General features: G+C 36.5%; 3 protein-coding genes across 6 annotated transcripts; 2 read left to right on the top strand and 1 right to left on the bottom strand.

The window, feature by feature from the left end:
- Positions 1 to 1,126: 1,126 nt before the first annotated feature.
- LOC108993714 (long chain acyl-CoA synthetase 1-like) lies at positions 1,127 to 9,155 on the top strand. Of its 3 annotated transcripts, none has more exons than XM_018968712.2 (20): positions 1,127 to 1,249; positions 2,202 to 2,368; positions 3,065 to 3,128; positions 3,268 to 3,357; positions 3,495 to 3,551; positions 3,893 to 3,941; positions 5,019 to 5,095; positions 5,226 to 5,265; positions 5,343 to 5,437; positions 5,555 to 5,722; positions 6,163 to 6,273; positions 6,490 to 6,577; positions 6,679 to 6,745; positions 6,853 to 6,928; positions 7,257 to 7,374; positions 7,778 to 8,023; positions 8,126 to 8,265; positions 8,381 to 8,563; positions 8,680 to 8,799; positions 8,890 to 9,155. In XM_018968712.2, exons 2-20 carry the CDS (start codon positions 2,223 to 2,225, stop codon positions 8,935 to 8,937), a joined length of 1,983 nt encoding a protein of 660 aa, XP_018824257.1. In that variant the 5' UTR covers positions 1,127 to 1,249; positions 2,202 to 2,222; the 3' UTR covers positions 8,938 to 9,155. The 3 variants fall into 3 exon arrangements, with proteins under 3 accessions (XP_018824257.1, XP_018824258.1, XP_018824259.1); XM_018968713.2 differs by having other exon boundaries at positions 1,239 to 1,371; XM_018968714.2 differs by lacking the exon at positions 1,127 to 1,249 and adding an exon at positions 1,274 to 1,411.
- A 483-nt stretch (positions 9,156 to 9,638) lies between these two features.
- Positions 9,639 to 11,409, top strand: LOC108993690 (pentatricopeptide repeat-containing protein At4g02750-like). Its single transcript, XM_018968671.2, has one exon. It carries the CDS (start codon positions 9,665 to 9,667, stop codon positions 11,258 to 11,260), a length of 1,596 nt encoding a protein of 531 aa, XP_018824216.2. The 5' UTR covers positions 9,639 to 9,664; the 3' UTR covers positions 11,261 to 11,409.
- A 106-nt stretch (positions 11,410 to 11,515) lies between these two features.
- Positions 11,516 to 16,598, bottom strand: LOC108993689 (probable pre-mRNA-splicing factor ATP-dependent RNA helicase DEAH2). 2 transcript variants are annotated; one of them, XR_004802280.1, is made up of 7 exons: positions 16,151 to 16,598; positions 15,256 to 15,458; positions 14,028 to 15,112; positions 13,503 to 13,725; positions 13,143 to 13,381; positions 12,897 to 13,015; positions 11,516 to 11,965 (listed from the first exon to the last, which is right to left on the bottom strand). XR_004802280.1 is itself a non-coding variant. In XM_018968669.2 (7 exons), the coding sequence occupies exons 1-7, from the start codon at positions 16,451 to 16,453 to the stop codon at positions 11,839 to 11,841; spliced, it is 2,202 nt and encodes a 733-aa protein (XP_018824214.2). In that variant the 5' UTR covers positions 16,454 to 16,596; the 3' UTR covers positions 11,516 to 11,838. The 2 variants fall into 2 exon arrangements, 1 of the variants encoding a protein (XP_018824214.2); XM_018968669.2 differs by having other exon boundaries at positions 13,503 to 13,628; positions 16,151 to 16,596.
- Between the last annotated feature and the right edge of the window lie 9,706 nt (positions 16,599 to 26,304).

Below are 26,304 nucleotides of genomic sequence, written 5' to 3' on the forward strand. Positions count from 1 at the left end.
ATCTCTCCAAAAATCATCTCTAGGCAATATGTAACAGTGCATCCACCACTTTCACGGCTTCCAGCGGAAGTTTCACCGTCACCAGCAGTGGTTCCATTGTTCACTTTTTTACAAACATTTTATTTTCGTCTTTCTATAAGACGGCGTTCTATTGTAGAACAGGAGTAGAGACCAAGAAATTGGTCTCAAATAAACTCTTTCTTCATTTTGCACTGTTTTCTATTAATTTGGAGCATTTGTTGAGAAATCTCACTCCCTCCTCATGTATCATCTTTCTAGTTTAATGAAGTTAACTTGCTTAATTAAAAAATAATAAATAAATAAATAAATAATGGAAATTAACTAACCGTACGTTGATTGAACAATATATAGGAATAATTAAATTTATTTTAAAAATTATCACGTACACTTTAAATCCTTATACAAAAAAAAATCAAAGTCATTTAGATGTAATCAATGTTAATATCTTAATATCTAAAACTTGATTCAAACAGTACTTAATTAATTTTTTCTCCTCATAATATAATTAAAGTTTGATATGATATATATATATATATATATATGTTAATTAGTACTCATGATGAAAAACCTCATCAACTAATTTGTTCTCAGTGGAAATACATATATATATATACTTTAGCCATAAAAAAATCTTATAAAATTAAACTCATAAATTAACGTGGTTGGCTTGATTTAGCTGGTATATTAAATTATAAAGTAAGTTACTTTTATTATAAAATAGATATAACATATCAAATAAAATTATATGAGTTATATACATTCACTTTATGAAATTTATTTATAATGACAATGATATAATACCCTATATAATAAGGATAAAAATAGTTAGTGAAGGAGATCTCATGCACATAATTGCTTGATAAGGAAATAAAGTTTTTATTCTTTATAAGATTTTAATAGAATTCTAATTATATTATTAATTAATTTTTTTAAAATATAAATCATATGATTTGTGTCTTCCATTACTTGGCGTAAGTGGTCTAGCAAAAATATTATCTTCATCTATTTGTTGTGTGCATCGCGGACGTTGATTTGTCGGTGTATGTTTCGTCTGGAACTATTACATTGTCATAAACGTACCGATCGCCAAGTTGTTTCAACTAACTCATAATTAACAACCCACCCCACCCCCCCTCCCCGGCGCCCGTCTCTATCGATCTGCACTGACGTCGAATTTCCGTTCATTATAAACACCATAGCTTTGCATGCAGTTCCGCAGTACTCCACTGTAAGCTCTCTCGCTCTTTTCACTCTCATCTCTTCTCTCTTCTCTCTTCTCTGAGTACTGTATGCATCATAAAAGTCTTAGAATGTAAACAAGGTTGATTTATATATGCAGAGAAAGCTAAGGTTCGGTCTTGTGAATTAATAAGCCCTTTTCAAATATTAGGTAATTTCTTTGTATGCCTCAATCACAGGCCAGAGAAAGTTTGAGGCCGCCCGCCGGGGTTCGAAGGGCCGGCCGGCCAATATATATTTAGTTCGAATTATAAATCCTTTTTTCCCTTTTATTCTGACTAGTGTGATGGCCTGTGCATGTTTCCTTGAGTTGGGTATATATGCAGCATCATGAGTTGTTTATAAGCATTCTTTTTTCTTTCATTTCTGAGTACTTTTCCTTTCCGTCTCATGTTTGTTTGTTTTTCCGTAGGCTTTTGCATGACTTTTCCATTCCGTCCGTCTGTCTTCTCTTTGCTTTCTTTAGTTATATATATATATATATATATACACACACACACATACATGATCAGGTGGAAAGTGTTCCTCGATTACCTAGCTTGTTAATTAATTTTCTTTTTCCGTTTTAATTCCTAATCTTTTTCTTGCATTAATTTTCAAATTCATGTCAATTAATCCATATATATAATTAAGGATTGAAGCATACAGCTTCCAACTTTATATATACCAAATTTTCTAAAGAGGTAGGTCGGTGATTAATATATATATATATATATATATATGACTTTTATACATGAATATTTTGATTATTTGTGGTGCTTAATGATCATCTATAATTTTCCTCGTAGAAGACATGATGCATTATTTTTTCTTTATTTTTTGCATGACCTACTTTTTCTTTTTATCTACAATATATATATATATATTATATTTATATAAGTGCATGTGTATATATATATATATGTATGTACTGCAAATGATGCTTCTCTTGTTGGCTGCAGGTTTCATCTAATTTGAGAAGAATGAAGATATTTTCAGCTCCAGTTGAAGAAGGAAAGAAAGGCCAAGATGGGAAACCATCAGTTGGTCCAGTGTATCGCAATTTACTCTCTAAACACAACTTTCCTCCACCTGACCCCGATATAAGTACAGCTTGGGATGTTTTCAGGTTCTTCACTACTGTTCATATATATATATATATATTAATTATTATTTTTCAATCAAAATAAAAAGCAATGATGATTAATTAGTTCCATATATATCACACAACCGAGCTAATTGGCCTCACTACAACAAAAATATTTCGTTAATTGGACACAAAAATTTTTGTCTCAAAAGAGTAGTACAGCTTATTTTCGTCATGAAAAAATAATATTACTTTATTATTAAGTGATTAAATTCAAAAAATGGAGCTGGGCCATATATATTATATATAATATATATATATATATATGTATATATATATCTCAAGTACGTGCCGGTGGAAAGGAGAGTTAAATATCACCATCTTAAAATGTGCAAACATAGCAAAGTTTGCAAACAAATTTTATCTTTGATAATCGGCGCATGCGAAAATTTTATTTTTTATTTGTGATCAGTTATTTTTTGTAAAAATTATTATTTTCTATTAAAATAAATCTATTTTCTTCGTAAATAATCCGTTACAAATGCTTTGTTTTCTTGTCGCATGCGTGCCGGTATTTGGTCATGCCAAAAGATCAGTGAATTAGTTGATGATTCGATGATCAGTAATATGGGAAAATATATTGAAAGTAGTTGTTGATCTAAATAAATATAGTTAATTAATTTGTTTGACAATTTAAGGGTGTTGATCATCATGATCATTGTAATTATATGCATGCAGTTTATCTGTAGACAAGAATCCTGGAAATAGGATGCTTGGATGGCGTGAGTTTGTGGATGGGAAGGCAAGCATCCTAGCTAGCTGCATCATTTTTAGTATATATATATATATATATATATATATGCGTCGATCAAGTAGGTACGTACGTACTAGATTAATTTGATAATTTTTTTACTAATTAATTTGGTGATGTTTTTAATTAGCACGGGCCTTATGTCTGGAAAACGTACAAGCAAGTTTTTGATGAAGTTCTGTGTATTGGCTCTGCATTACGAGCATCTGGTGCTGAACCTGTAAGTATATATATATATATATATATTAAAATTTTAATTTTAATTTTGAGCTATATATTATCTTTCAGTACTAATACTGGACTGGACTTTTTTCCTTAATTTTGTGGCTTTATTTTTTATTTTTGGTGTTCGGGTAGGGCTCCAGGGTTGGGATTTATGGATCAAACTGCCCTCAGTGGGTTACAGCTATGGAGGTGATCATCTGCATGCTAGCTTTGACTATCATTTTCTCTCATGATCTTGATCTTTTGCTCCTTTTTATTTTTTTAAGGGTTTTACAAAACATTTTGTTCTATATGTATTTTTTTTTATAAAAAAATTTTTAATAAAAAAAAATTACATAAAAATAATCTCATAAGTTGACGTGACTTTATATAATTCGTTAGACTATAATATTATTGTTATTGTAAAGTAGATGTAATAGATATGATAAAATTATATCAATTTATATAATTATTTTTATGTAATTTACGGACGTAGCTCTTCTCTTGTATAACCTACGATGAAATAATTTCTTTCTTTTTTGTGTGTGTAGGCTTGCAATGCCCACAGGTTGATTTGTGTGCCTCTTTATGATACTCTCGGTAAATGTTAATTCTAGTGAACTTTCCTACTCCTGTCTTTACAATATTTTACTCTCTCTCTCTCTCTAAAAGATCGACCAGAAGCCAGAAATATTGATTCCTTTGACCTTAAAGCTCATGTGAACTCCTGACCTCTGATGATTTTTTAATTATGTATTATTAGTGATAGATCTGGCCCTCTACGCAAGAATATATATATATATATATATATATATATATATAAATATATAAATTTATTAAACAAACAAACAATATAATAGCACATGACTTAATTTGACCCATTAAATAATAAATAAAATGTTTTAAAAAGTATTAATTAATATTTGCATATAGCTTGATTTTCAAAATTTGGTGAGAATTAGCTTGATGATTTGCATGCATTCTCCTCAATTAATATCCTTAACTTATCTCTATGTTAGTGATTAATTAAAAAGTTATAAACTTTATTTCAGTAGAGAGAGAAATTACGTACTCGGAAATTCAATAAATTATATATATATATATATATATATATATATGCACCTCACGTTGGTTATGAAAATAAATAAGCGTGAGTTGAGATTAATTAAGCCAAAATGGTTTTAGGAAAAATTAATAAATAATGAATGGTTTCAGAATTTTAAATGAAAAATTATTAAGATTAATTAATAGTTTAAATGATAAAATTGATGAGGAGAGTATTATAACGATCGATGACATAACTCAACATGCATGAGCGAATTAAGCTAAATGCTTTAAAAATTAAATATGCTTTAGATTTTCATTTTTGTTTGATCTCTTTCGTCTGGTTCAAATGAAAGCACACCAAAACTATTTGCCTAGATTTGTTTAACTCTCCCTATGATCTTAACCCTCTTTTAAGTACTTGTCTTTTGTTCCTCGCGGCTTGATTGTATAAGCTTTTCTAGCACATTGATCATGGATTTCTCTAAGTCATTGTACTCATAGGCTTGGATTTTCTACTTCCTGATTCCTTCTTGTGTTCATCAGCAGATTTTTGATATCATCAAGCTGAAGCATTTAATTGATTTCAGGCAATACATATAACTAAAGTCCTCGAGATTGTGTTGGATGCAGGGCCAGGGGCTGTCAATTTTATTTTAGATCATGCAGAGGTTGATTTTGTTTTCGTCCAGGATAAGAAAGTGAAAGAAGTGAGAACTCAAAAAACAAAATTGACATGCTTTGAGCTTTGTGATGAAATGATTTACTAAAAACCGCATTACCTTATAGTTTAAAAGCAATGGATGGTTCTGATCAGACAAATGAACTTGATTTTTGCAGCTACTAAATCCTGATTGTAGTCATGCTCAACGGCTGAAAAGTAAGAATGATTAAAAAGATTGCAGTCTGCTGCATTATTTGAAGACATTCTGCTCATGAGTTTGGTTGTTGTTGAAGCTTTGGTGTGCTTTACTTCCATGGAAGAGGAGGAGGAGAAAACAGCAGCTGGCATTGGGATAAAACCGTACTCATGGAATGAGTTCCTCCGTATGGTCAGTTTCTTGATGTCTTCTGAGAAAAAAGTGTTTGTTTTTCTCCATTTGGTAAAACTTGACATTCTTTCTTAGACCTGTTGCGGTTGATCTTAAGTGTTCGTTAATGTTCATCAGGGAAAAGAAAACCCCTCAGATATTATTCCACCTCAGGCTTTCCACATATGCACAATTATGTACACAAGTGGCACAAGTGGAGATCCTAAAGGTGTTGCGTTGACACATGAAAACATTGCATATTTTATCAGAGGGATGGATCTTTTTATGGAACAATTTGAAGACAAGGTACGATCGAAGATCCTTGAACCTCTGATACGTTGTTTTTTACACCATCTTATATATCATCTCTCTTCTTGCTGTTCGTATAATCTCCAGGACATATTGTTAATTAGCTCTGGATCTTTTCTTTTTTCCTGTTTCTGAGCAATAGCTATACAAAATTATATTGGACACATGATCTATTTCCTTTGCGTGAGTCCCACATACCAATTAAGGAATTTCATGCCCAAAAACCATGTATCAGTCCTTATGTTTCTCCTAGCTATTAATTACCTTAAAATGTGCTTGGAAGCACATCCCACATTGGAAAGAAGGTACCTGTGTTGCTTCTGTTAAAATTCTTCATTTGGTTAGTCTCTGGGATCTTCTGATCTTATATGCAGGGTTGCAATTTATTTATTCCTGTTGGTTTCCTAGCTAACATGTGCAATTTTGACCCTGGATAGATGACAGAAGCTGATGTGTATCTTTCTTTCCTTCCCCTGGCTCATATCATTGACCGCGTGATTGAAGAGTATTTTTTTCGTAAGGGTGCTTCTGTTGGCTACTATCATGGGGTATGCTGCTGAAACTATCTCAGTCTTTTTTTAAATTTAGGCCTCTTTCTTCTTCTTTTATCCTGATGGCATACAAGGGCAGGAAAAAAGAAAGAGGATGAGGTAAAAAATATATATATCTATAGGAAAAGAAAACTAATTGCTTTCATGATTGTTCATCTGTCTTTTTACATATATATTCGTCTGTCTAAAAGTATGGTTTCTTATGATTTGAAGGATCTTAAAGCAATCAGGGATGATTTGATGGAGCTGAAGCCAACATGTTTTGCTGGAGTGCCTCGAGTTTTTGATAGAGTGCATGAAGGCACTGAATCTACTCATCTTTCAGCTAAAACTTAGTAAATTCATTATTTCGGCTAACCGACCTTGTTGATCATCGTTCATGCTCATCAATATATATTTCAGGTATTCTACAAGCATTACAAGAACTCAGACCACTTCGGAGAATGATTTTTCATTTGCTCTACAGATAGTAAGTTGGTCTTCTATCTATTCCAGTATGTTCACTTTATGGTGATTGTTTTTCTGTCAATTTGTCATATAATGAGTGAGAATCGGTTTGATTTTCCTGTGATGCAGCAAGCTTGCTTGGATGAATTTAGGGTTTAAACAGAAGAATGCTGCACCGTTAGCAGATCTCTTGGCATTCAGGAAGGTTGTATATATATTTCTTCTTTTCTCCTTTCATACTTTTTGTTTCAAATATCCACATAAAGAAGCTTCTCACAAACTACCATACCTTGAGACATCTCAACGTAGGCAATAAAATCATGTTGACTGAATCTCATTCCTTTTCTGAATCCATTTAAAGAAAGTCCTTGGATTCATTGTCGACATAACCAGGATCCTTGCTTCACTTGGACTACTTTGATATGGATCGAATCTCTCCACATACTTGTTTATCCAAAACAGTGAATCCCTATAGCTTATGAAAAGGTTCCCTCAACTTCCTGACTGTCTTTCATTATGTCAATTCTTTTCAGGTCAAAGCCAGGTTAGGTGGTCGGATTAGACTAATAATTTCTGGAGGTGCACCCTTGAGCTCTGAGGTGGAAGAATTCTTGAGGGTTACTTGTTGTTGTTTTGTAGTCACGGGCTATGGTAAGGACTTTTTGTTTTAAACCATATTTTCATGAAAAACCAGCACAGTAGTCCACCATACTTATTTAACTGATGATCAGCATACTTCTGGGGATGTTTTTATTCCCTTTTAAGAGTAATTCTGGAACCTTTTATATTTTTGCCAAACCTTTAAACTATATTCTGCAACAAGTCATTCCATTTACAAGTCGGATTGAAAGATTTTAAACTTCTCTTACAAATCAAATTATTTCATGTCAGCAGTGTGGCTGTCTTCCACACTGTCTTGCAAATAAAACTCTTTCTTCTTCAACACATTACGCTTTAAGTTGGATTGGTTGAGTTCTCTCTGTGGGCCAAGAGGCGAGTTTGGTGTTATAGCAGACTATTTATACACATTAAAAGCAATGGCATTGTGGTTCAGGGATGACAGAAACTTGTGGACCAACTACCTTGGGCTTCCCTGACGAGATGAGCATGGTTGGTACTGCTGGTACTGTTGGTGTGTACAATGAGCTTAGGCTGGAGGAGGTTCCAGAGATGGGCTACAATCCACTTGAGGAGCCATCACGTGGGGAGATATGTGTGAGAGGGAAGACTGTCTTCGCTGGATACCACAAAAATCCTGAATTAACAACAGAGTCCTTTAAAGATGGCTGGTTTCATACAGGTTGATCAGCAGTACTGTCTTTAATTTCCTGTTTGTAAGTTTGTTTTGCTTTCGAATATTAATTTAGTGTTTGTGATTTGTGTCATTCTTTGTCATCCTCAGGGGACATAGGGGAGCTACTTCCAAATGGAGTTGTTAAGATTATTGATAGAAAGAAGAACCTTATAAAGCTTTCCCAAGGAGAGTACGTTGCACTGGAGTATTTGGAAAATGTTTTTGGTGTCAACCCAATTGTTGAAGATGTGAGCATTTTTTTTTTCCCAGTTCCTGAGATAGTATAACAGAAATTCAGTCATTAGATTTTATTTATGGGTAAAAATATGTGGGTGATTTGATAATGTTTCCATTGCTTTGAAGATCTGGGTCTATGGGAACAGCTATAAGTCAATGTTGGTTGCAGTAGTTGTACCACATGAAGAAAACACCAAAAAATGGGCATATTCAAATGGTCACATGGGTTCATTCTCTGAGCTTTGTTACCTTGATCAGTTAAAGAATCATGTGCTCTCTGAGCTGAAGTCTGCTGCTGAGAGAAACAAGGTAATATCTGCCTCAATTTGAGAGACAGTAATGACTGTTTTGCTTAATGCTTGTATAACTTGGGTGGTTGACAACTTCTTTTACCAGTCTTTTATTCTCTTCTCTTGTTTAACCAGCTGAGAGGTTTTGAATATATCAAAGGAGTCATTCTAGACCACCAGCCCTTTGATATGGAAAGAGATTTGGTAACTGCAACATTGAAGAAGAAGAGAAATAAGTTGCTTGAATTGTATAAGGTATATCAAGTTTCTCTTTTCTCTTCCTTCCAGAGCTTCAATTTAAGAATCACAAGGAAAGTGCTGGAAATCAATTACATGTTTTTACAGGTTCAAATCGATGAACTCTACCGGAACTTGGCCGGAGGAAAATCATAAATGTTTTCAGTTGATAATATGATCAGTTGAGTGGAGCATGCAGTGTATTGCCTGCCTTTCTTCCCTATCATCCCCAAATTACCTGCAAAACAGTACTTTTCTTGTTGGTGTAATTTATCTGGTGTGAATGTGAGAAACTATGTTATATATTTGAGCTGTTTTTCTGTTAGGATTTTTTTACTTGATAATAACTAATTTCCAACAAGGAAATATGTGTCCTTCACAAATCTTCTTTTCAATAGTTTTTTTTTTTTTTTGGGCATTAACGTAATAAAATATAAATGAGATGAGAGCGTATCGTATAAAGTTTTCTAATAACAAAACATCCATTAATATCAACAGCTTCAAAATTTTGAGAATTAAGTATAAAAAACATCACACCATGGTTTTCATGAAGAAAATGATGATATTATTAGTATGTAAAGTAGTTCATTTATATTTTGGTATATAAAAAGAATTATAAATTACAAACTGTATTACGTTAAATTTAGTTTATATTTAAAAAATATTTCAGTCAGATCTATTATATTAATTGTAGTCTTTTCATATTTTTTGACGTTCCATCAAATAAAATAAAAAATAATTTATTTATCTGTCAATCATTTGACTTCATAATAATAATGATTAAAAATATATTAAATATATATTCAGAACTCATAAATTTACTTCATATATAAAGGAACTTACGATTGGCTAAAAATTCGACAAAAAAGAGTGGAAAAAAGATATGCGTAAGTTAGACGTAACGTTCCTTCTTACATCCTCCCACCACATTTGCACTCTTTCAACGGCCAATCTCAATTGCAGGATTAAAAGCTACCTCGACCAAAACTGCGTAAACAATGCACGTAACCTGTTTGATGAAAACCCCTCGTCCCGAAATGTCGTCACGTGGAACGCAATGATCGCGGGGTACGTAAGGAACCACCAAATGCAATGTGCGCAGGACTTGTTCGATCAAATGCCCAATAAAGACGTGGTTTCGTGGAACACCATGCTCTCCGGTTTGCACAACACAAAAAATCCAGTAAGAGTGTATTTGTGCCTTCTGCAAATGGGGAGAGTTGGCTTGAGGCCCAATGAGTACACCGTGTCAATAGCAATCAGCGCTATTTTGGACTCGGTGTTCAATGTCTTGGTTTCGCAGATTCATGCTCATGCCGTCTGTTTGGCACATAATAGGAGCGTTTTTGTTGGGTCAGCGTTGATGACAGGGTACGCTAGTGTTGGGGATCAGGTTGGCTTACAGAGAGCATTTGATGAGATATTGGTGAAAAATGTTACGTCGTGGAATGCGTTGGTGTCAGGTTACATGAAACTGGGTAGCATGGTTGAGGCTCAGAGGGTCTTTGATAGGATGCCAGAGAGGAATGTCGTTTCTTGGACGAGCTTGGTTAATGGATATGTAGGCAATAAGAGACTAAACGAAGCTCGGTCTATATTTGATCAAATGAGTGAAAGGAGTGTGGTTTCGTGGACTGTAATGATAAGTGGGTATGTGCAAAATAAGAAAGTTATGGACGCATTAAAGCTTTTTATCTGTATGATGAAATCGGGGAGTCGGCCTAATCATTTTACATTTTCAACCGTGTTAGACGCATGTGCTGGGTACTCTTCTCTTCTCGTGGGACAGCAGATTCATTCTAGCATCTTAAAGTCTGGTATACCAAGTGATGTAATCTTGTCAACCTCGATGGTTGATATGTATGCAAAATGCGGGGACATTGATGCCGCATTAGTTGTGTTTGAGTCGATGCCAAAGAAGAATTTGGTGTCATGGAACTCAATAATAGGAGGTTATGCCCGGCATGGATTAGCAACAAGAGCATTGGAAGAGTTCGAAAGAATGATAAAGGGTGGTGTTAGGCCTGATGGAGTTACATTTGTCAATGTTTTATCTGCATGTGGGCATGGAGGATTGATTGAAGAAGGTGAAAAGTACTTCAACTCCATGGTTGAGTACGCAATAAAGGCAGGAGTGGAGCATTATGCGTGCATGGTAGACCTCTATGGGAGAGCAGGTAAGCTGGAGAAAGCAGAGGAATTGATTAGGAGGATGCCTTTTGAACCTGATGTTGTTGTATGGGGTGCATTGCTTGGTGCGAGTGGCTTGCATTCGAGTCTGGAATTTGGTCAGATTGCTGCCGATGGAATATGCAAATTAAAAAATGATCATCCTGCAATATACTCAATGCTCTCAAAGATTCATGGTGAACAAGGAGTATGGAGCAGTGTAAGCGAGGTGAGGAGAATGATGAAGGAGAGGCGTGTTAGAAAGCAAAAGGCAGGTAGTTGGATCGAGTCTCCTTTCGGTGTAAGATGAACAAAATGACAGCAATTTCTGATTAAGACGTCTTATCTAACCAAATTATAATTCCATCAGAGATATTTCCATACTGTAAAATCTTGACTGGTCTTCTACTCTCTTCTGGTGAGAAATATACGTCAAATAGATTGTTCCTTTTGACCGCACACAACAATCCAGACCATTTTACACTGTAAGACAAATGTTTGGGCGTAGATGTCTCTTTGAGAGAGAGAGAGAGAGAGAGAGAGAGAGAGTTTCGATGCATTCATATGATCATATCAGATTCATTCCCCATTTTTTCTCAAAATTTTAATCGCTTTCTTGATAAGTTTAAATGGCAATGAAACCACCAAATCCACAAACAATTTGAGATAGACGACACAATACAAAATTATAACTCACTAAAACTAACACTAGGTAATGATACAGAAATTTTGCCAAATTTCCAGAGCTTTCACCGAGACACTGGCTCTTTTGAGAGTAGATGAGCCAGATAATACAATGAAAGAATCCAGCTAAATACGTATGGCCTTCTCCATGTCTATGGAGAAGACACATGCAAGTAGTCAAAAGATATGGACGGCAAGAACTTTTCATTTTCTGTTCTTGCTCTCCTCCCTGTCCTTCTCCCGCTTCTTGTAAAGCCTTTCAAGAACACGTTTGGCCTCGCACTGAGGGAAGTTCGTCAGATCATAGTAGTGTGGTGCTATATCAATCAGCCTGTACCCCAAAGATTCACTGATTAGCGTGGAATATTCATCTAACAGCACTTTCATGCCACAGAGAAAAAGACTGCAATAAAGACTTCCATGCTACCACTTAATCACAACATCAAATAAACTAAACAATTGAGTCCCAAAAAGTTGCACTTGAAGTTGTTCGGCTTTGCATGGGTAGACAATCAGTTTTTAGACAGTTGAACCTAAGGGGCATCCTTAGTTTGATCTAAGCTACTCACGAGCCCAGATAATGGCTTGGAACTTATTTATTGACAATACCAAGACCAAATACCGGAGTTCAATCATCCAAGTTGTGATAACCCATACTAAATGCTAAGATTAAGTGGTGTATGGGATTCCAAATTACTTGGGAATGAAAAGTTATTGCTCTTTATAATGATTCCAATGAGATTCTAATTGTATAATTGACTAATCATTTTGGAGTATAGGTCATGTGGCTTGGACCTTTCGTTAGGGCATTACAAATAGTAACGTAGCATATCTCAACTAGAAACGTAGGACTTGAGTTGTGCCACCTACGACGGACTGGCCCAGCAAGGACGTTAGGAATTTAAGGTCGAAAGATTGTGATACCACAATACTGAATGATAAGGGTATGTGGTGTATGACATCTCACATTGCTTGGGAATTAAAAGTTCTTGCTCTTTATAATAATTATAATGGGGCTCCAATTTTATCATTGACTAGTCCTTTTGGAGTATAGGACATATGGTTTGGGCCTACTATTGGGATTTTACACAGGAAATATGACAAAATCCAGGTATCACAAGTGACTAAGTGTCCACCAATGGATCCTACGACCATGCCACTGTTCCCCCCAAACAATTCTCTCAAACCTTACCATAGGAATTGTAACTCAAATAAAATATATTCGTATATATATATACACTACAGTAAAACTTGAAACTAACCATTCACCACGAATGTCTGTCACCGTGCGAATGAAATTCCTGCTGGTTAGCACATACTCATTATAAATTACCCACTCTGGCTTGTGATCCAAGCAATTCGATGGATGCAAGTGCACCACCTGCAAGACAGATTATGCCAGAATCTCAAATGTCAATGCCGAACACACAAACCTAGACATAGCATATTTTGGAATACTGCAGAAGATAGCCTGACAAATAGGAGCAATAAAGAATCGTTTTGCATACTTGGTTGTCTTTCACTGTCAAGTAGTGTCCAGTACGTTCCATGTGAGCTACCTGCATGAAGTACCCTGCTAGCATAGCCTTCCTTATGTTGATGTAGTAGTCACGGCTGTTGAAATCAGTGCTACACAACTTGAGGTTAAACCTGGCCATGATCCGCACTAGCTGTTGTCTAACGTTATCAGCAGACTTCAATGCCCTATTATTGACAAAGTTATCATAACACCAAGAGGGATCCTCGCCTGCAACCCATTCCCAAACAAAGAATAATATTAAAATCAAATTACATTAAAAATAAGTTACAATTCTCAAGGATATATTAAAATATTTACATTTAAGAAAAAGGACAAATAAAATGCTTACTGTTTTGCTTGTAAGCATGATATACATTCAAGAGTGTGAGGTGATCTCCATCGATGTGCCCAAACCTAGCTTTCGCTTCATCAGCAGCTTTTTGAGCCTCCCTAGGCCGGACAAAGCAATTGGGTACTAAAGAAAGAAATTGGTTATCACAGAGGAGGCCCACGGAGGTCAGCAGATGCATAGAGGCGCGATACCATTTGCTTCATGAGAGAATACTGAGAAACTGCAACTAACTGCATCAGCACGCACTTAGAAATCCTATGGTGCATGCCAACCGGGGGCATGGAACCCAGAGAAGACAGTTGCTGATGACAACCTAATTTGACACAGTATTCTAACCCAGACACATGTACTTGCATGTGATAGCAGTTAGAAGACATCATATGCACAGAAATTTGCCGGTGCACATGCCAGACCAATGGCAGAGCATCCAATAATGATGCAGCCAGACACAACTCTCCTACAATAGTGAGACAGGACTCAAGATGGACATAAAATGAGAGCGAGTGAGAAAGAAAACAATACCTGAAAGCATGGCAGAGATTGAAAGAATTTCATTTGAACAATTGAATTCAGTGCTAACAACGAGCATCTTTGACATCTGAGGATCTAATGGAAATTCGCTCATAATTTCCCCAAGCTTTGTTAAATTTCCATCATCATCTAATGCACCCAAGTAATTCAAAACCTCTAGGGCGCGCATCAATGTCTCCGGGGCAGGTGGGTCCATAAAATCAAAATGCACAAGATCATCTATCCCCAGTTTTTTCAAGGTAAGAACAGTATTTGCAAGGTTTGATCTCAATATTTCTGGATAGGTCTGTGGCTGAAGATCATTATTGAAGCTTCTCTCCGTATAGAGTCTAAAGCATTTCCCAGGCTGAGTTCTTCCAGCACGCCCTGATCTCTGGTGTGCACTAGCCTTAGATATCGGAGATACCAACAAGGATTCAACACGCACTCTTGGGTTATAAACTTTTTGTTTCGCAAACCCAGGGTCAATAACATATACTATACCATCGATGGTCAGAGAAGTTTCTGCAATGTTTGTTGACACCACAATCTTCCTTCCTGGAGGACCACCCTCCTTTGCTGAAGGTGGAGCTGGTTCAAATATCTTCTGCTGCATTGCTGGCGGGAGGGGAGAATACAAAGGCACTGCTTTCACAGGTCCCACCTGGTCACCCAGATTTGCAACCTCTTTTGATATTTTTCGGCATGCATCTTCTATCTCCTCCTCGCCGGTGAGGAACACAAGTATATCTCCAGGAGGTTCACACATGTGGATCTGCACTACTGTTCGAATTGCCGCCTCCAGATAGTCCCTTTCAGGTTCCTGGGTGTAGAATATCTCCACTGGATGAAGCCTACCAGGAACTTTCATAAGCGGTGCACCATTAAAATAACCCTGAAACTTTTCAGCTTCAAGAGTTGCACTCATCACAACTACCTTAAGGTCAGATCTATTTTTCAATACTTCCTTCAGAAGTCCAAATAGAACATCCGTTGCCAATGTTCTTTCATGAGCCTCATCGAGTATTATAACTTTGTAGCGTTCTAGAAGTGGATCTGTCATCGCTTCTCTTAAGAGCATACCATCTGTTAGATACCTATCACATATCATAACAATATAAGTTATAAGTAAACTTGCAACTTAAGCCGCGGCTTCTAATACCTCCCTCCCCACAAAAATAAAAAAATCAAAGAAAACAGGATGAAGAAGAGAAATATCAAAACTGGAGGATAAGCTTACTTCAAAACTGTTCTTGCACTACTGCAGTCTTCAAAACGGATGCTATAACCAACCTCTTCTCCAATAGTTACATCCATCTCTTCGGCCACACGGCGTGAAACAGACATTGCAGCAACCCTACGAGGTTGGGTGCATGCAATCATCATCTTTCTGCGTTTATCTGGAGTTTCTATATCAACAGCTTCCAAAACGAATTGGGGAATCTGTAGAACAGAGAGATATTATTAGTCAGTTATTTACTTCAATTATGCAAGAAAATCTATCAGGATATAGATCCAGTAGATGTAAACTATTCTTTGTGCACATAAAAACAAAGAAGAAAATGTCCACTACAAGCTACAGCACAACATCAAATTCTGTCAAAACACGTTGTACTACCATCACAGAGGATACAAGACGACCCCGCATCCAATAAGGTTCCGAAATCACCACTCCATACGAATAATCATCATAAACCCAAAAAAACCATATGGGCGAGCAGGCACAATGAGATATTAAACACTAAGAAGTAAAAATCAAGAAGCAACACACTAACATAGAAAAAGAAAATAGCGGTGTCCGGACAGAATGCGCTGAGTAAGTATGGTTCATCAAAAACTGTATAACGACAAAAAAACAAAAATAAAAAAACTGAAATTTAGAAATTTGAATTCCAGTATCTCATATAGGACAGACCACAAAGCTCACTTTGGTTGCCTACAAAATATGCGGAAAGAACAAAGAAAATTGCCTAGAGGTTTTCTGCATCTCACTTAGAACGTATCAGTTGAATCCTTTTTTTGATAAGTATACGTATCAGTTGAATCCTACACAACGCAAAGCACAATAACGAACATTTTGCGCCACAGTAATCTGTCTTTCAGCCAAGCACTTATTTCAGTTTTCCCAAACTAACCTGCGTGGTTTTGCCACTGCCAGTCTCACCGACGAGGATAATACTCTGATTCGCCTTGAGGACCTGCAAGAACTCCTCCTTCTGGTGCCACACGGGTAAGCTCCTCCTCTTCTCCAGTATCTCATGGTACCTTTGCGAGTACGCCCTCCCTGTCCACCTATTGATCCCACTACTGATACCATTGTTGCTCATCGCCGCCGCAGCTACTCCTCCTCCGCCGTTCGATTTCCCGATCTTCCCCGGCAACGAGGTGTCGTCCACCACATCGAACAAGCTCACCTTTCTCTTCCTTTCCGTGCCCATCAGAAAACCTAACTCTAATCCTAAACGTACCGAACCCGAACAAGTCGGGACCTCCGGATCCTAGTTTTAAAAAATCAGACAAAATCTGACTCCAATTCGAAGCATAACACAAACCCTAGGATTATTATGACTGATTGAAAAGCAGCGGAGCGGAAGAAGCAACTGAATTTATAGGGGAGATAGATAATCGAGAGAGACACAGAGAGAGAGAGAGAGTCCCCCATTGGGCCATGCCGCCTTTGTTACTTAAATTATAAGCCCGGCCCGAGTTGGAGAGGCTACACCCCAGCTGCATCGATACTGGGTTAGGACTCGGGGCCCAATTTAACATAAAATTTTGGATTTATAATCCGTTTGGATTCAAAAAGTGTTTCGTATCATCTAATTTCATTCTATCAAATTTTTTAAATTTTCATATAAAATATAATAAATAATTTAACTTTTTCAAATCTAATAATAATAATAATATTTTAACAATATTTTATTCAACTTTCATCTAAAATCATCTTATCTCATCTTACTATCCAAACCTTCTATTATCAAATCGGTATCGCTCACCAACAATATCACTTAAATAATAAAGATTAATTTTAAATTTTAAATTTTTTGTTCTAAACTAAATTATATCACCTAAATATTTTATTAAATGTGTTATCCAATACAATGGCGCTCGTCTTACAAGAATCGAGGTGGTTGTATAGTTTTACAGAAATAATAATATTTGAGCCTTGTTAGGTTGCGCCAAACCGCATAACGATGATGTTATGGTTTTTTTTATTGAAAATAAAAATAAAAATAAAAAAGAAAAATTTTAAGAGAATAAAAGGTCATATGTTTCATAAAAATCATTTCCGTTTTCAATTCACACCGTTTTATTAAATAGAAGTCTTACATGTTAGTATTTGTGCATGGTTTGATACACGAACTCGTTGCAAAAAAAAAAAAAAATTCCATAATATTAATAAAATAGAAATCAAGTCTCTGCCTCTACGATGGAAACAAGGCATTTTCCAATTTTCTTTAGAAAATAATTAAGAACACTAGACCTAACTCATGTAAAAGATGAAAAGTCGGGTTTTTATATGCAAATAAAAACCTGCATTTCATCCTTTGAAACCTTGCAAGCTAATTAATTATTGCAAACTAATTATTGCCAGGATCATTTAGATTAATTGGCAACACTTTAATTTCTCACTAAGAGAGCTAAGGATCGAATCTCCCCTCCCCATGTATTAAAAAAAAAAAAATTATTGCAAACCAAAATTCAGTTTAGAGCCTTTAAAACCAATCACCTTACAAAAAACGGTAACTATAAATATATTTATTTTATTATCTGTTAAAAGTAGTTTGTTAAGGCCGGGCTCTTTGAATTTAAAAATTTGCTAAAGAGTAATCATGATTTCTATATTTATTTTTTGGAAAATGATTCCATTACAACTCTACTTGAAAATTGAGGGTAATTTAGTAAATTTGCAATTTTTGTTATTGAAGTGGCATGATTGTAGTGATTGATTGTAAAATGACTTATAAAGTAGTTCTAAAAAAATTGTAGGTGTATCATTACTCTTATTTTTTAGTAATGAGAACTGTTACAGATATAAAGAAATCATATAAAAGTAAATCCATAAATTGACGTAGTTTTATGGGATCCGTTAGATCTAATTTACGATAAAAGTAATTTTATAAGTCGACGTACCACATTAAATCCCATCAATTTGTAAGTTTACTTTTGTGCAATCACTTTATGATTAAAGTTGTCCCCTTTTGTAATTAATATATTTCAAACCTTAAAAGTTTGAAAAGAGCCACTCTTATTTTGTACATATATGGTTCTAATGCATACATTGATATTATTCTACACTACGCTTATCATGATCATCAATTAGCTAGGTTTTACGACAAATTAACCATCCCTTGTTGTAAGCTTGGTGCATTCAAATTCCAACACCTTCCATATTTCACTTTGCACTTGGTTAGCCACTTCGAACGTTGCTTTCTCCCTGTTTTCACAACTACTTGAGGCTGCTGAGCTCAATACCTACTCAAAAACTCTAAGAAATTAAGTTGTTGTCATAAAAAATGAGGTAGACATTAGTGGAGCAGTGATCATTCGGGACAATCTATCCAATCAACATCAGAATATGAATATAGTTAACCAACCAATTCAAAATACAAAAGAGTCCAACCTTATACACTCCACTGAACAAACTTACAACCTCTCCAACAGAACATCACATGGATAACTATTGAAATGGTTGTATTTTATATGTATTTGAATTCTAGTTTGTTATGTATTTGAATTCTTTACAATCTTGTAAATATTATATATACTCAATGAAATATATCATCTGGTATCAATTGAACCAGACTTTCAAACTTTAACTTGGTACCAGAGCCACAACTAGGCTAACACCTTTTTTTTTTTTCGATCCCAATGGCCCTACCCAGAGATCATGCTGCCTTTGTTTTTCCCAACATCACTCCCTTGGTTTTTGTCAGACTTGATGGAACCAATTACCTGAATTGGACCACTCAATTCCTTCCTCTTCTACGAAGCCATGATCTACTTGGCATTGTAGATGGCTCCGAGCCATGTCCTCATAAGTTTGTCACTGATACTGAAGGCAAACTTACCACTACCATTGCTTCTGATTATATGCTATGGCAGAAGAAAGACCAATTTATTTTGGCATGGATAAATGCCACTCTCACAGAGAAGATTTTGTCTACTGTTTATGGACAAACAACTTCTAGACAGGTATGGACCACCTTGTCTAACAGATTTGCCCCACACTTTAGATCCAGAATTTCTCATCTCAAACGACAATTGCAAACTCTCCATCAAGGGTCCAAGTCATGCACTGACTATCTTATTAATGCCAAAAACTGGTCTGATCAACTTGCAGCTGTAGGAAAATCTGTTGATGATGAAGATTTGATCTCATATGTTGTTGGAGGCCTCAATCCCTCATATCATCCATTTATCACCTCTTTTCACTTTGCCACTCGAGAATCCTCTATTACTTTTGATGATTTCCAAACCAAGCTGCTCAACTATGAGCAGCTGCTAGAGACCCAACACCAATTTATACCACCAGATAATACCAACATAGCCTTCTTTACTCAGAAAACCAAACCCAATTACAATAAAAAAAAAAGGTCCAACATATCATTCTACCCCAATAAACCTTCTGGTTCTAGGCCTTCTAATCACCCCAGTCACCCTAGTCCTCCTGTGCTGTCAAATGGAAAAAATCACCATTCCACTCCTAGTCCATTCTTTCAAAATACAAAAGCTCCTTGTCAGATTTGTGGCAAGACAAGTCATCAAGCACTTGATTGTTACCATAGCATGGATTATTCCTACCAAGGAAGACACCCTCCTTCACAACTAGCTGCCATGGCTGCTCATACACAGGTCACACTAGAGGATGATCAATCTTGGTTCCTGGATAGTGGTGCTAATAACCATGTTACCTCTGCTTTGGAGAACCTCACCATCGATCAACGACCATACCAAGGTCCATCTCAAGTAACTGTTGGCAATGGGAGAGGTTTGCTCATCAACAATACTGGTTCCTCTATCCTTCAAACCAAAAATAGTTCCTTAATTTTGTCTAATATTTTACATTGTCCTTAGGCCTCTTCTAATCTCCTTTCAATTCACCAACTTTGCCAAGATAATAATTGTTATTTTGTGCTAACAGCTTCATATTTTGTTGTGAAGGATCTGCAGACCAATAGAATCTTCCTCCAAGGTCCAAGTAGAGCAGGTCTCTATCCAGTTCATTTCCAATCAAATAAGTGGCAGCAAAGACCTACCACCAACTCTTCATTTACTGCTTTCCTAGGATTCACAGCCCCTGTCCAGACTTGCCATGCGAGATTGGATCATCCATCAACCTCAATTCTGCAACATCTTCACCATGATGCTCTTATTTCAGTTTTTGGGTCTCACAAGCTAAAACAAGTTTGTGAATTCTGTCAAATGGCTAAAAGTCATAAACTTCCCTTTCCTACCTCTGTCCATCAGTCAAGTCATCCCTTAGAACTTATCCATTCTGATGTATGGACTTCTCCAGTTGTTTCAATAAGTGGCTGTAAATTTTATGTTATCTTCATTGATGATTACTCTCTGTTCTCATGGATGTTTCCTTTAAAGCAAAAGTCAGATGTTGCTTCATGCTTCATTAAATTTAAATGTCTTGTTGAGAACCTATTTTCGTACAAAATTAAACAGTTTCAAACAGATAATGGAGGAGAATATCTCTCCAACTCATTTAAAACTTTTCTAAAAGAAAATGTGAAGAAATTCATGGACCTAACTCATCTCATAAAACCGGTTCAACAAGAGAGGATTGTCCATTGCTTATAAACATGCCAAAGACCTTGTCCACAGTCAATGTGAGATTATTCCTCAATACCCTCCCTCACGTGCAGACCAGTATTTTTTCTGGTCCTTGTCACAGGATAAGTAGTGTGGGCCCCCATTCGTCCTGTGGAAGGCTTTGATACTATAAAGAAATTTATGGGCCTAACTCTTCTCATAAAACCGGTTCAACAATAGAGGATTGTCCATTGCTTATAAACATGCCCAAGACCTTGTCCAAATGATCTACTCCTGGTATCAAGAAATTAAGCAAGGACCTAGAAAAATACAATAGTCCGTAGTAGACTTGCGATCATCAGGGCTACCAGCCCAATCCGAGTCACAAAAACCATGCATAGATAAGGACCCTTTGCTGCAATGAAGTCCATGCTCAATGGTCCCTTTTAATATCGAAGTACTCGCTTTGCTGCCATGAGATGGACCGTAGTTGGACAATGAAGAAACTAACATAGTTGGTTAACACTATAGAGAATATTAGGTCGAGTTAACGTACAATATTGTAGAGCTCCCACAATATGTCTGTAGGTAGATGGATCCGAAAGGGGTTCACTAGTGTGTTTGGACAATTTGTGCAAGGTGTTGAAACTGGTTTAGCTCTCATCATTTTAGTGTCATTCAACAAGTCTAAAATCTAATTGCCTTGATGGAGATGAAGAGAATCAGAGGTTCAAGAGACCTGGATGCCAAGAAAATATGATAAAGCCCCCAAGTCCTTAACTGCAAAATCCTGGCTGAGGTGTTGTAGAAGAGCAGTAACTGCAGTAGAGGAATTACTTACCACCAATATATCATCAACATATATTAAAATCAGAATAGTGACAATAGAACGATGAAGATAAAATAAAGAAGTATCAACAGATGATCCAGTAAATCCAAGTTCCAAGAGACTTTGAGATAGTCTCCTAAACCAAGCCCTTAGGGCTTGTTTCAAGCCATAGAGAGACTTGTGAAGTCGACAGACATGTGAAGGAAAAGTGTTGTCTTCAAACCCTTTAGGTTGCTCCATAAATACCTCATCCTCAAGGTGGCCATGCAAGAATGCATTTGATATGTCCAGTTGCTGAATAACCCAATTATGGTGGATTGCCAAAGCAAGCACAACTCTAATAGTGGCAGGTTTTATGACTGGACTAAACTTTTCATGAAAGTTAATGCCATGTTCTTGCTCAAAGCCTTTGGCTACGAGCCTTACTTTATATCTGTCAATGGTGTCATCTGCCTTTTGTTTGAGTTTAAAAACCCATTTATTTCGAATTACATGTTTATCAGAGGGTCTAGGACATAAGGTCCAAGTTCTATTGGCAATGAGAGCATTAAACTCAAGCTGCATGGCTGCTTGCCAATTGGGATCTTTGGAGGCGTGGTTATAGGTTCGTCCAGATTACAAAGGAGGAACGCCACAAAGGTTGTGATTTACCTTTGATAAGTTCAAGAGTTCAATCGAGAACAAGAGGAGAAACTCAACTCACAAATAAAATTCAATATTGTCTAATCCTTCAAATGAGGCTACAAAGAGTTTTTAAACCCAAATCTAATCAAAACCCTAGACAAAATAAAGCCCATTTTATCCAAAATGACCCTTGATGAACAGTACCGATTACAGTACGCACGGCTACAATAACCCTACAGTAAATTGATGAAACTCTAGTCCCTAAAAAGTAACTTTCCAAATAAGCCATTGGCCAAAATACAAGGTCTTCTAAAAAAACTTAGTTCATAAGAAATAAGACATGTGGGCCAAGCATCTTCAAGCCCACTTATTCTAAACTAATAAAATAAATCATTTAACCAAATTGGAAGCTTCCAATAACAATAGGTCATATCTCTAAGTCATATCTTCCACAGCTTGAATCAAGTGTATCAAAACTGGTTCTCCTTCTTTCAGACTCATCATGAGTGTTGGGCTCTTGTTGGCTTCATCCCAAGTGGATTGCACCAATCTTTGCATTGCTTCCTTGATCTTCTTGGTCCTTGATCTTGTAATTGACCCATCTGGAACTTATAAATGATCTTTAAGAGTAGGCCCACCTTGGTTCCCATCATTCCCCTTCTCTTCAAAAGGATTTGACCTCGAATCTTCACCTACATCAAAAGGAGAAATATCAGAAACATTATACTCACCTGGAAAAGCCACTTTATATGCATTGTCATTAATTTTCTCAAGAATTTGGAGAGGTTCATCTCCTCGAAGATGCAACTTAGTCCTTCTATGGGCTGGGACTTTGCGCATGTGAATCTAAACCCAATCTCCTGGTTCAAAGATGACACACATTCGCCCTTTATTGGCTTGGAAAGCAACCCTTTCATTCTTTTGGGCAATTTGAAGTCGTACCCTCTCATGAAGTGACTTTACCAACTCCGCCTTCTTTTGTCCATCCAAACTACTCCTACCATCAACAGGTAAAGGCATCAAATCCAAAAGAGTAAGTGGATTAAATCCATAAACAATTTCAAAAGGAGAGTATGAAGTAGTAGTATACATCGTCCTATTATATGCAAACTCTATAAATGGCAAACAATCCTCCTAAGTTTTTAAATTCTTATGAACAACAGTGCGTAAAAGTTGAGTTAAAGTCATATTAACTACTTCAGTTTGACCATCAGTCTGCGGATGACAAGTAGTGGAAAATAAGAGCTTAGTACCTAATTTCCCCCACAACACCTTTCAAAAGTAGTTAAGGAATTTAACATCCCTATCAGAAACAATACTCCTAGGTACACATGGAGTCGCACTATCTCTCGGAAAAACAAATCAGCTATGTTTGTGGCATCATTTGTTTTATGGTATGGAATGAAATGTGTCATTTTACTAAATCTATCCACAATCACAAAAATAGAATCTCTACCCCTTTTTATCCTAGGCAGCCCCAAAACAAAGTCCATAGATATGTCTACCCATGGCTCACTAGGAACAGGTAAGGGTGTATACAACCCATGTGGCAAAACCTTAGATTTGGCCTTTCTACATGTAATGCACCTTCCACAAATATGGTTAACATCTCTCTTCATCTTAGGCCAAAAGAAATGTTCATGCAAAATGTCTAGAGTTTTCTTGACACCAAAGTGTCCCATTAATCTCCCACCATGTGCCTCACGCACCAATAACTCACGCATAGAACAATTTGGCACGCAAAGTTTACTTTCTTTAAACAAATAATCATCATGCTTGTAAAACTTACCAAATGCCGCCTTATCACATGTCACTTACACATTAGAAAAATTAGCGTCATCGGCATACATGTCTTTCACATATTCAAACCCAAGCATTTTAGTACTCATAAAAGTAAGAAGTACATACCTCCAGGATAGAGCATCAGCAACAATGTTCTCATTACCTTGCTTGTAACTGATGACATAGGGAAATGTCTCAATGTATTTCATCCATCTGGCATGCCTTTTATTCAACTTACCTTGACCCTTAAGATGCTTCAATGATTCATGATCGGTGTGGATCACAAATTCCCTTGGTCATAGGTAGTGCTGCCAAGTTTCTAATGCACGAACAAGAGCATAAAGCTCTTTGTCATAAGTAAGGTACTTCAGGGATGCCCCATTTAAATTTTCACTAAAGAAGGCTACGGGCTGTCTATCCTGCATCAAAACGGCTCCAATCCCTATTCCTAAGGCATCACATTCAATTTCAAAAGTTTTGTTAAAACTAGGTAATGCTAACACAAGTGCAGAGCACAACCTTTCTTTAATAGTGGCAAAAGCATTCTCTTAATTAGCCCCCCAATGAACTAGGAGTGATGTGTAGACTATGCATGGAGGTGGCTTGAGGTATCAAAGGATTTGTTTGATAGTAGTCCAATGGTCGACAATAGGTTGGCGCATGTATTGACACAGATGGTTGATAACAAATGAGAGATTAGGTTGGGTAAGTAAGACATTGTAAGGCACCAACGGTACTGTGGTAGATAGTAGGGTCATGAAAAGTATCACTATCAAACAAAGTTTATGGGATGAAGACAAGCATGGCATTGGTCATTCTGGTTTAGTGAAGAAGATCAAAAATATATTTCTGTTGAGAAAGTAATAATTTATTTGAATCAAAATGAGCTTCAATACCCAGAAAATAATTTAGCTGGCCAAGATCTTTGATTGACAACTTAGACAGAAGATGGTGCAACAAATAGTCAATTGCTTTAGTAAAAGAGTGACAAGAATATCGTCAACATAAACTAAGACAAAAAGTTCTAAATTATTTTTTCTTTAGATCAAAGGGAGAAATTGGTTTTGGAGGAAGTAAACCAAATTCAAGAAGACGAGAGCTCAGTTTAGCGATCAAGGATCGATGAGCTTGCTTAAGGCCATAAATGGTCTTTCAGAGCTTACATACATGATCAGGATATTGTGGGTGTACAAAGCCAGGTGGCTGGGCCATGAAAACTAATTTCATAATATCACTGTGTAAAATTGTGTTTTGGATGTCAAGTTGTCTAACTGGCCAATGCCTTGTAATTGACAAAGATAACATAAGCCGAATGGTCTATGGTTTAACGATCAGATTGAAGGTCTCTCCATAATCGAGTCTAGGTTGTTAATGAAAACCTTTGACCACCAGTTGAGCCTTATGGTGTTAAATACTACCATCGGCATTACGTTTCAAGCGATAGATCCATTTACACCCTATTATATGCATCTTATGAGTGACTAGGACAAGTTGCTATGTACCATTGCATAAGAGAGCATCAAGTTCTTCATTCATGGCTTGTCTCCATTCGGGGTGGTTGGAAGCCGAGGTAAAGCACATCGGCGCATGGTTGACTGAAGCTACGGTGGTGACTAGTGCATGTGGTGGATAAGGAAAAGTTCCATTAGTATGAGTTTTGGGGCATCGAATCTGGCTCTAAAGCTTGGTCTACATGGCTTAGGTACGGTAGCTACAACTTAAGTGGTGCTAGAGCTTTATCTTGGGACACCATGTTGGTCATACCATTTAGAAGGCTCAAGGCTATGTTTTTGCTCCAATTGAAATTCATAATTGAGGAGATGCTCGTAAGTCTCCTAAAGATTCATAGGTTCAAGCCGAGTGGCGAGTGAGGTAATGAAATGATCATAATCTGATCCTAGGCTTGTGAGAATATAATTGATTAGCTCACAATCAGTGAGTGATTGGCCTATGGCTGTCATATCAACATATGATTTGATCTTTTCAAAGTACTCGATAATGGAGTTAATGCCCTGTTTCATGGAAGATAAATTAACATGCAAGTTGATAATCCTTGCATTGGACTGCACAGAGAACATACTTTCTAGTGCTTTCATATGTCACGGAGTTACATAGCATAAGAACATCTTCGGACAAAGAGGAAACTATTGCAAAAAAAAAAAGAAGTTAATCCTGCTACAGACATCGATTGCAATCAAGGTTGGGAATAAATTCAGAACCATTAATGTCATTGGCTGGTGCAAGAAAAAGCAAGGGTGGTTTTTGTGTTGAGCCATCCACAGAGCCATA

This window comes from Juglans regia, chromosome 8, assembly GCF_001411555.2.
Source record: "Juglans regia cultivar Chandler chromosome 8, Walnut 2.0, whole genome shotgun sequence".
Taxonomy (NCBI): Eukaryota; Viridiplantae; Streptophyta; class Magnoliopsida; order Fagales; family Juglandaceae; genus Juglans; species Juglans regia.

Bases quoted from the DNA above. Each gene is read 5' to 3' on its own strand.
- LOC108993714 (XM_018968712.2), top strand. From the start codon at position 2,223: ATGAAGATATTTTCAGCTCCAGTTGAAGAAGGAAAGAAAGGCCAAGAT. The intron at 5,096-5,225 runs GTGAGAACTCAA...TGATTTTTGCAG, and splicing joins AGGATAAGAAAGTGAAAGAA to CTACTAAATCCTGATTGTAG. The intron at 8,564-8,679 runs GTAATATCTGCC...TTGTTTAACCAG, and splicing joins CTGCTGCTGAGAGAAACAAG to CTGAGAGGTTTTGAATATAT.
- LOC108993690 (XM_018968671.2), top strand. From the start codon at position 9,665: ATGCGTAAGTTAGACGTAACGTTCCTTCTTACATCCTCCCACCACATT.
- LOC108993689 (XM_018968669.2), bottom strand. From the start codon at position 16,453: ATGGGCACGGAAAGGAAGAGAAAGGTGAGCTTGTTCGATGTGGTGGAC. The intron at 15,459-16,150 runs GTTAGTTTGGGA...TCTGTTCTACAG, and splicing joins GCAGTGGCAAAACCACGCAG to ATTCCCCAATTCGTTTTGGA. The intron at 13,629-14,027 runs GTATTGTTTTCT...TTCTTTCTTTAG, and splicing joins AATCTCTGCCATGCTTTCAG to TACCCAATTGCTTTGTCCGG.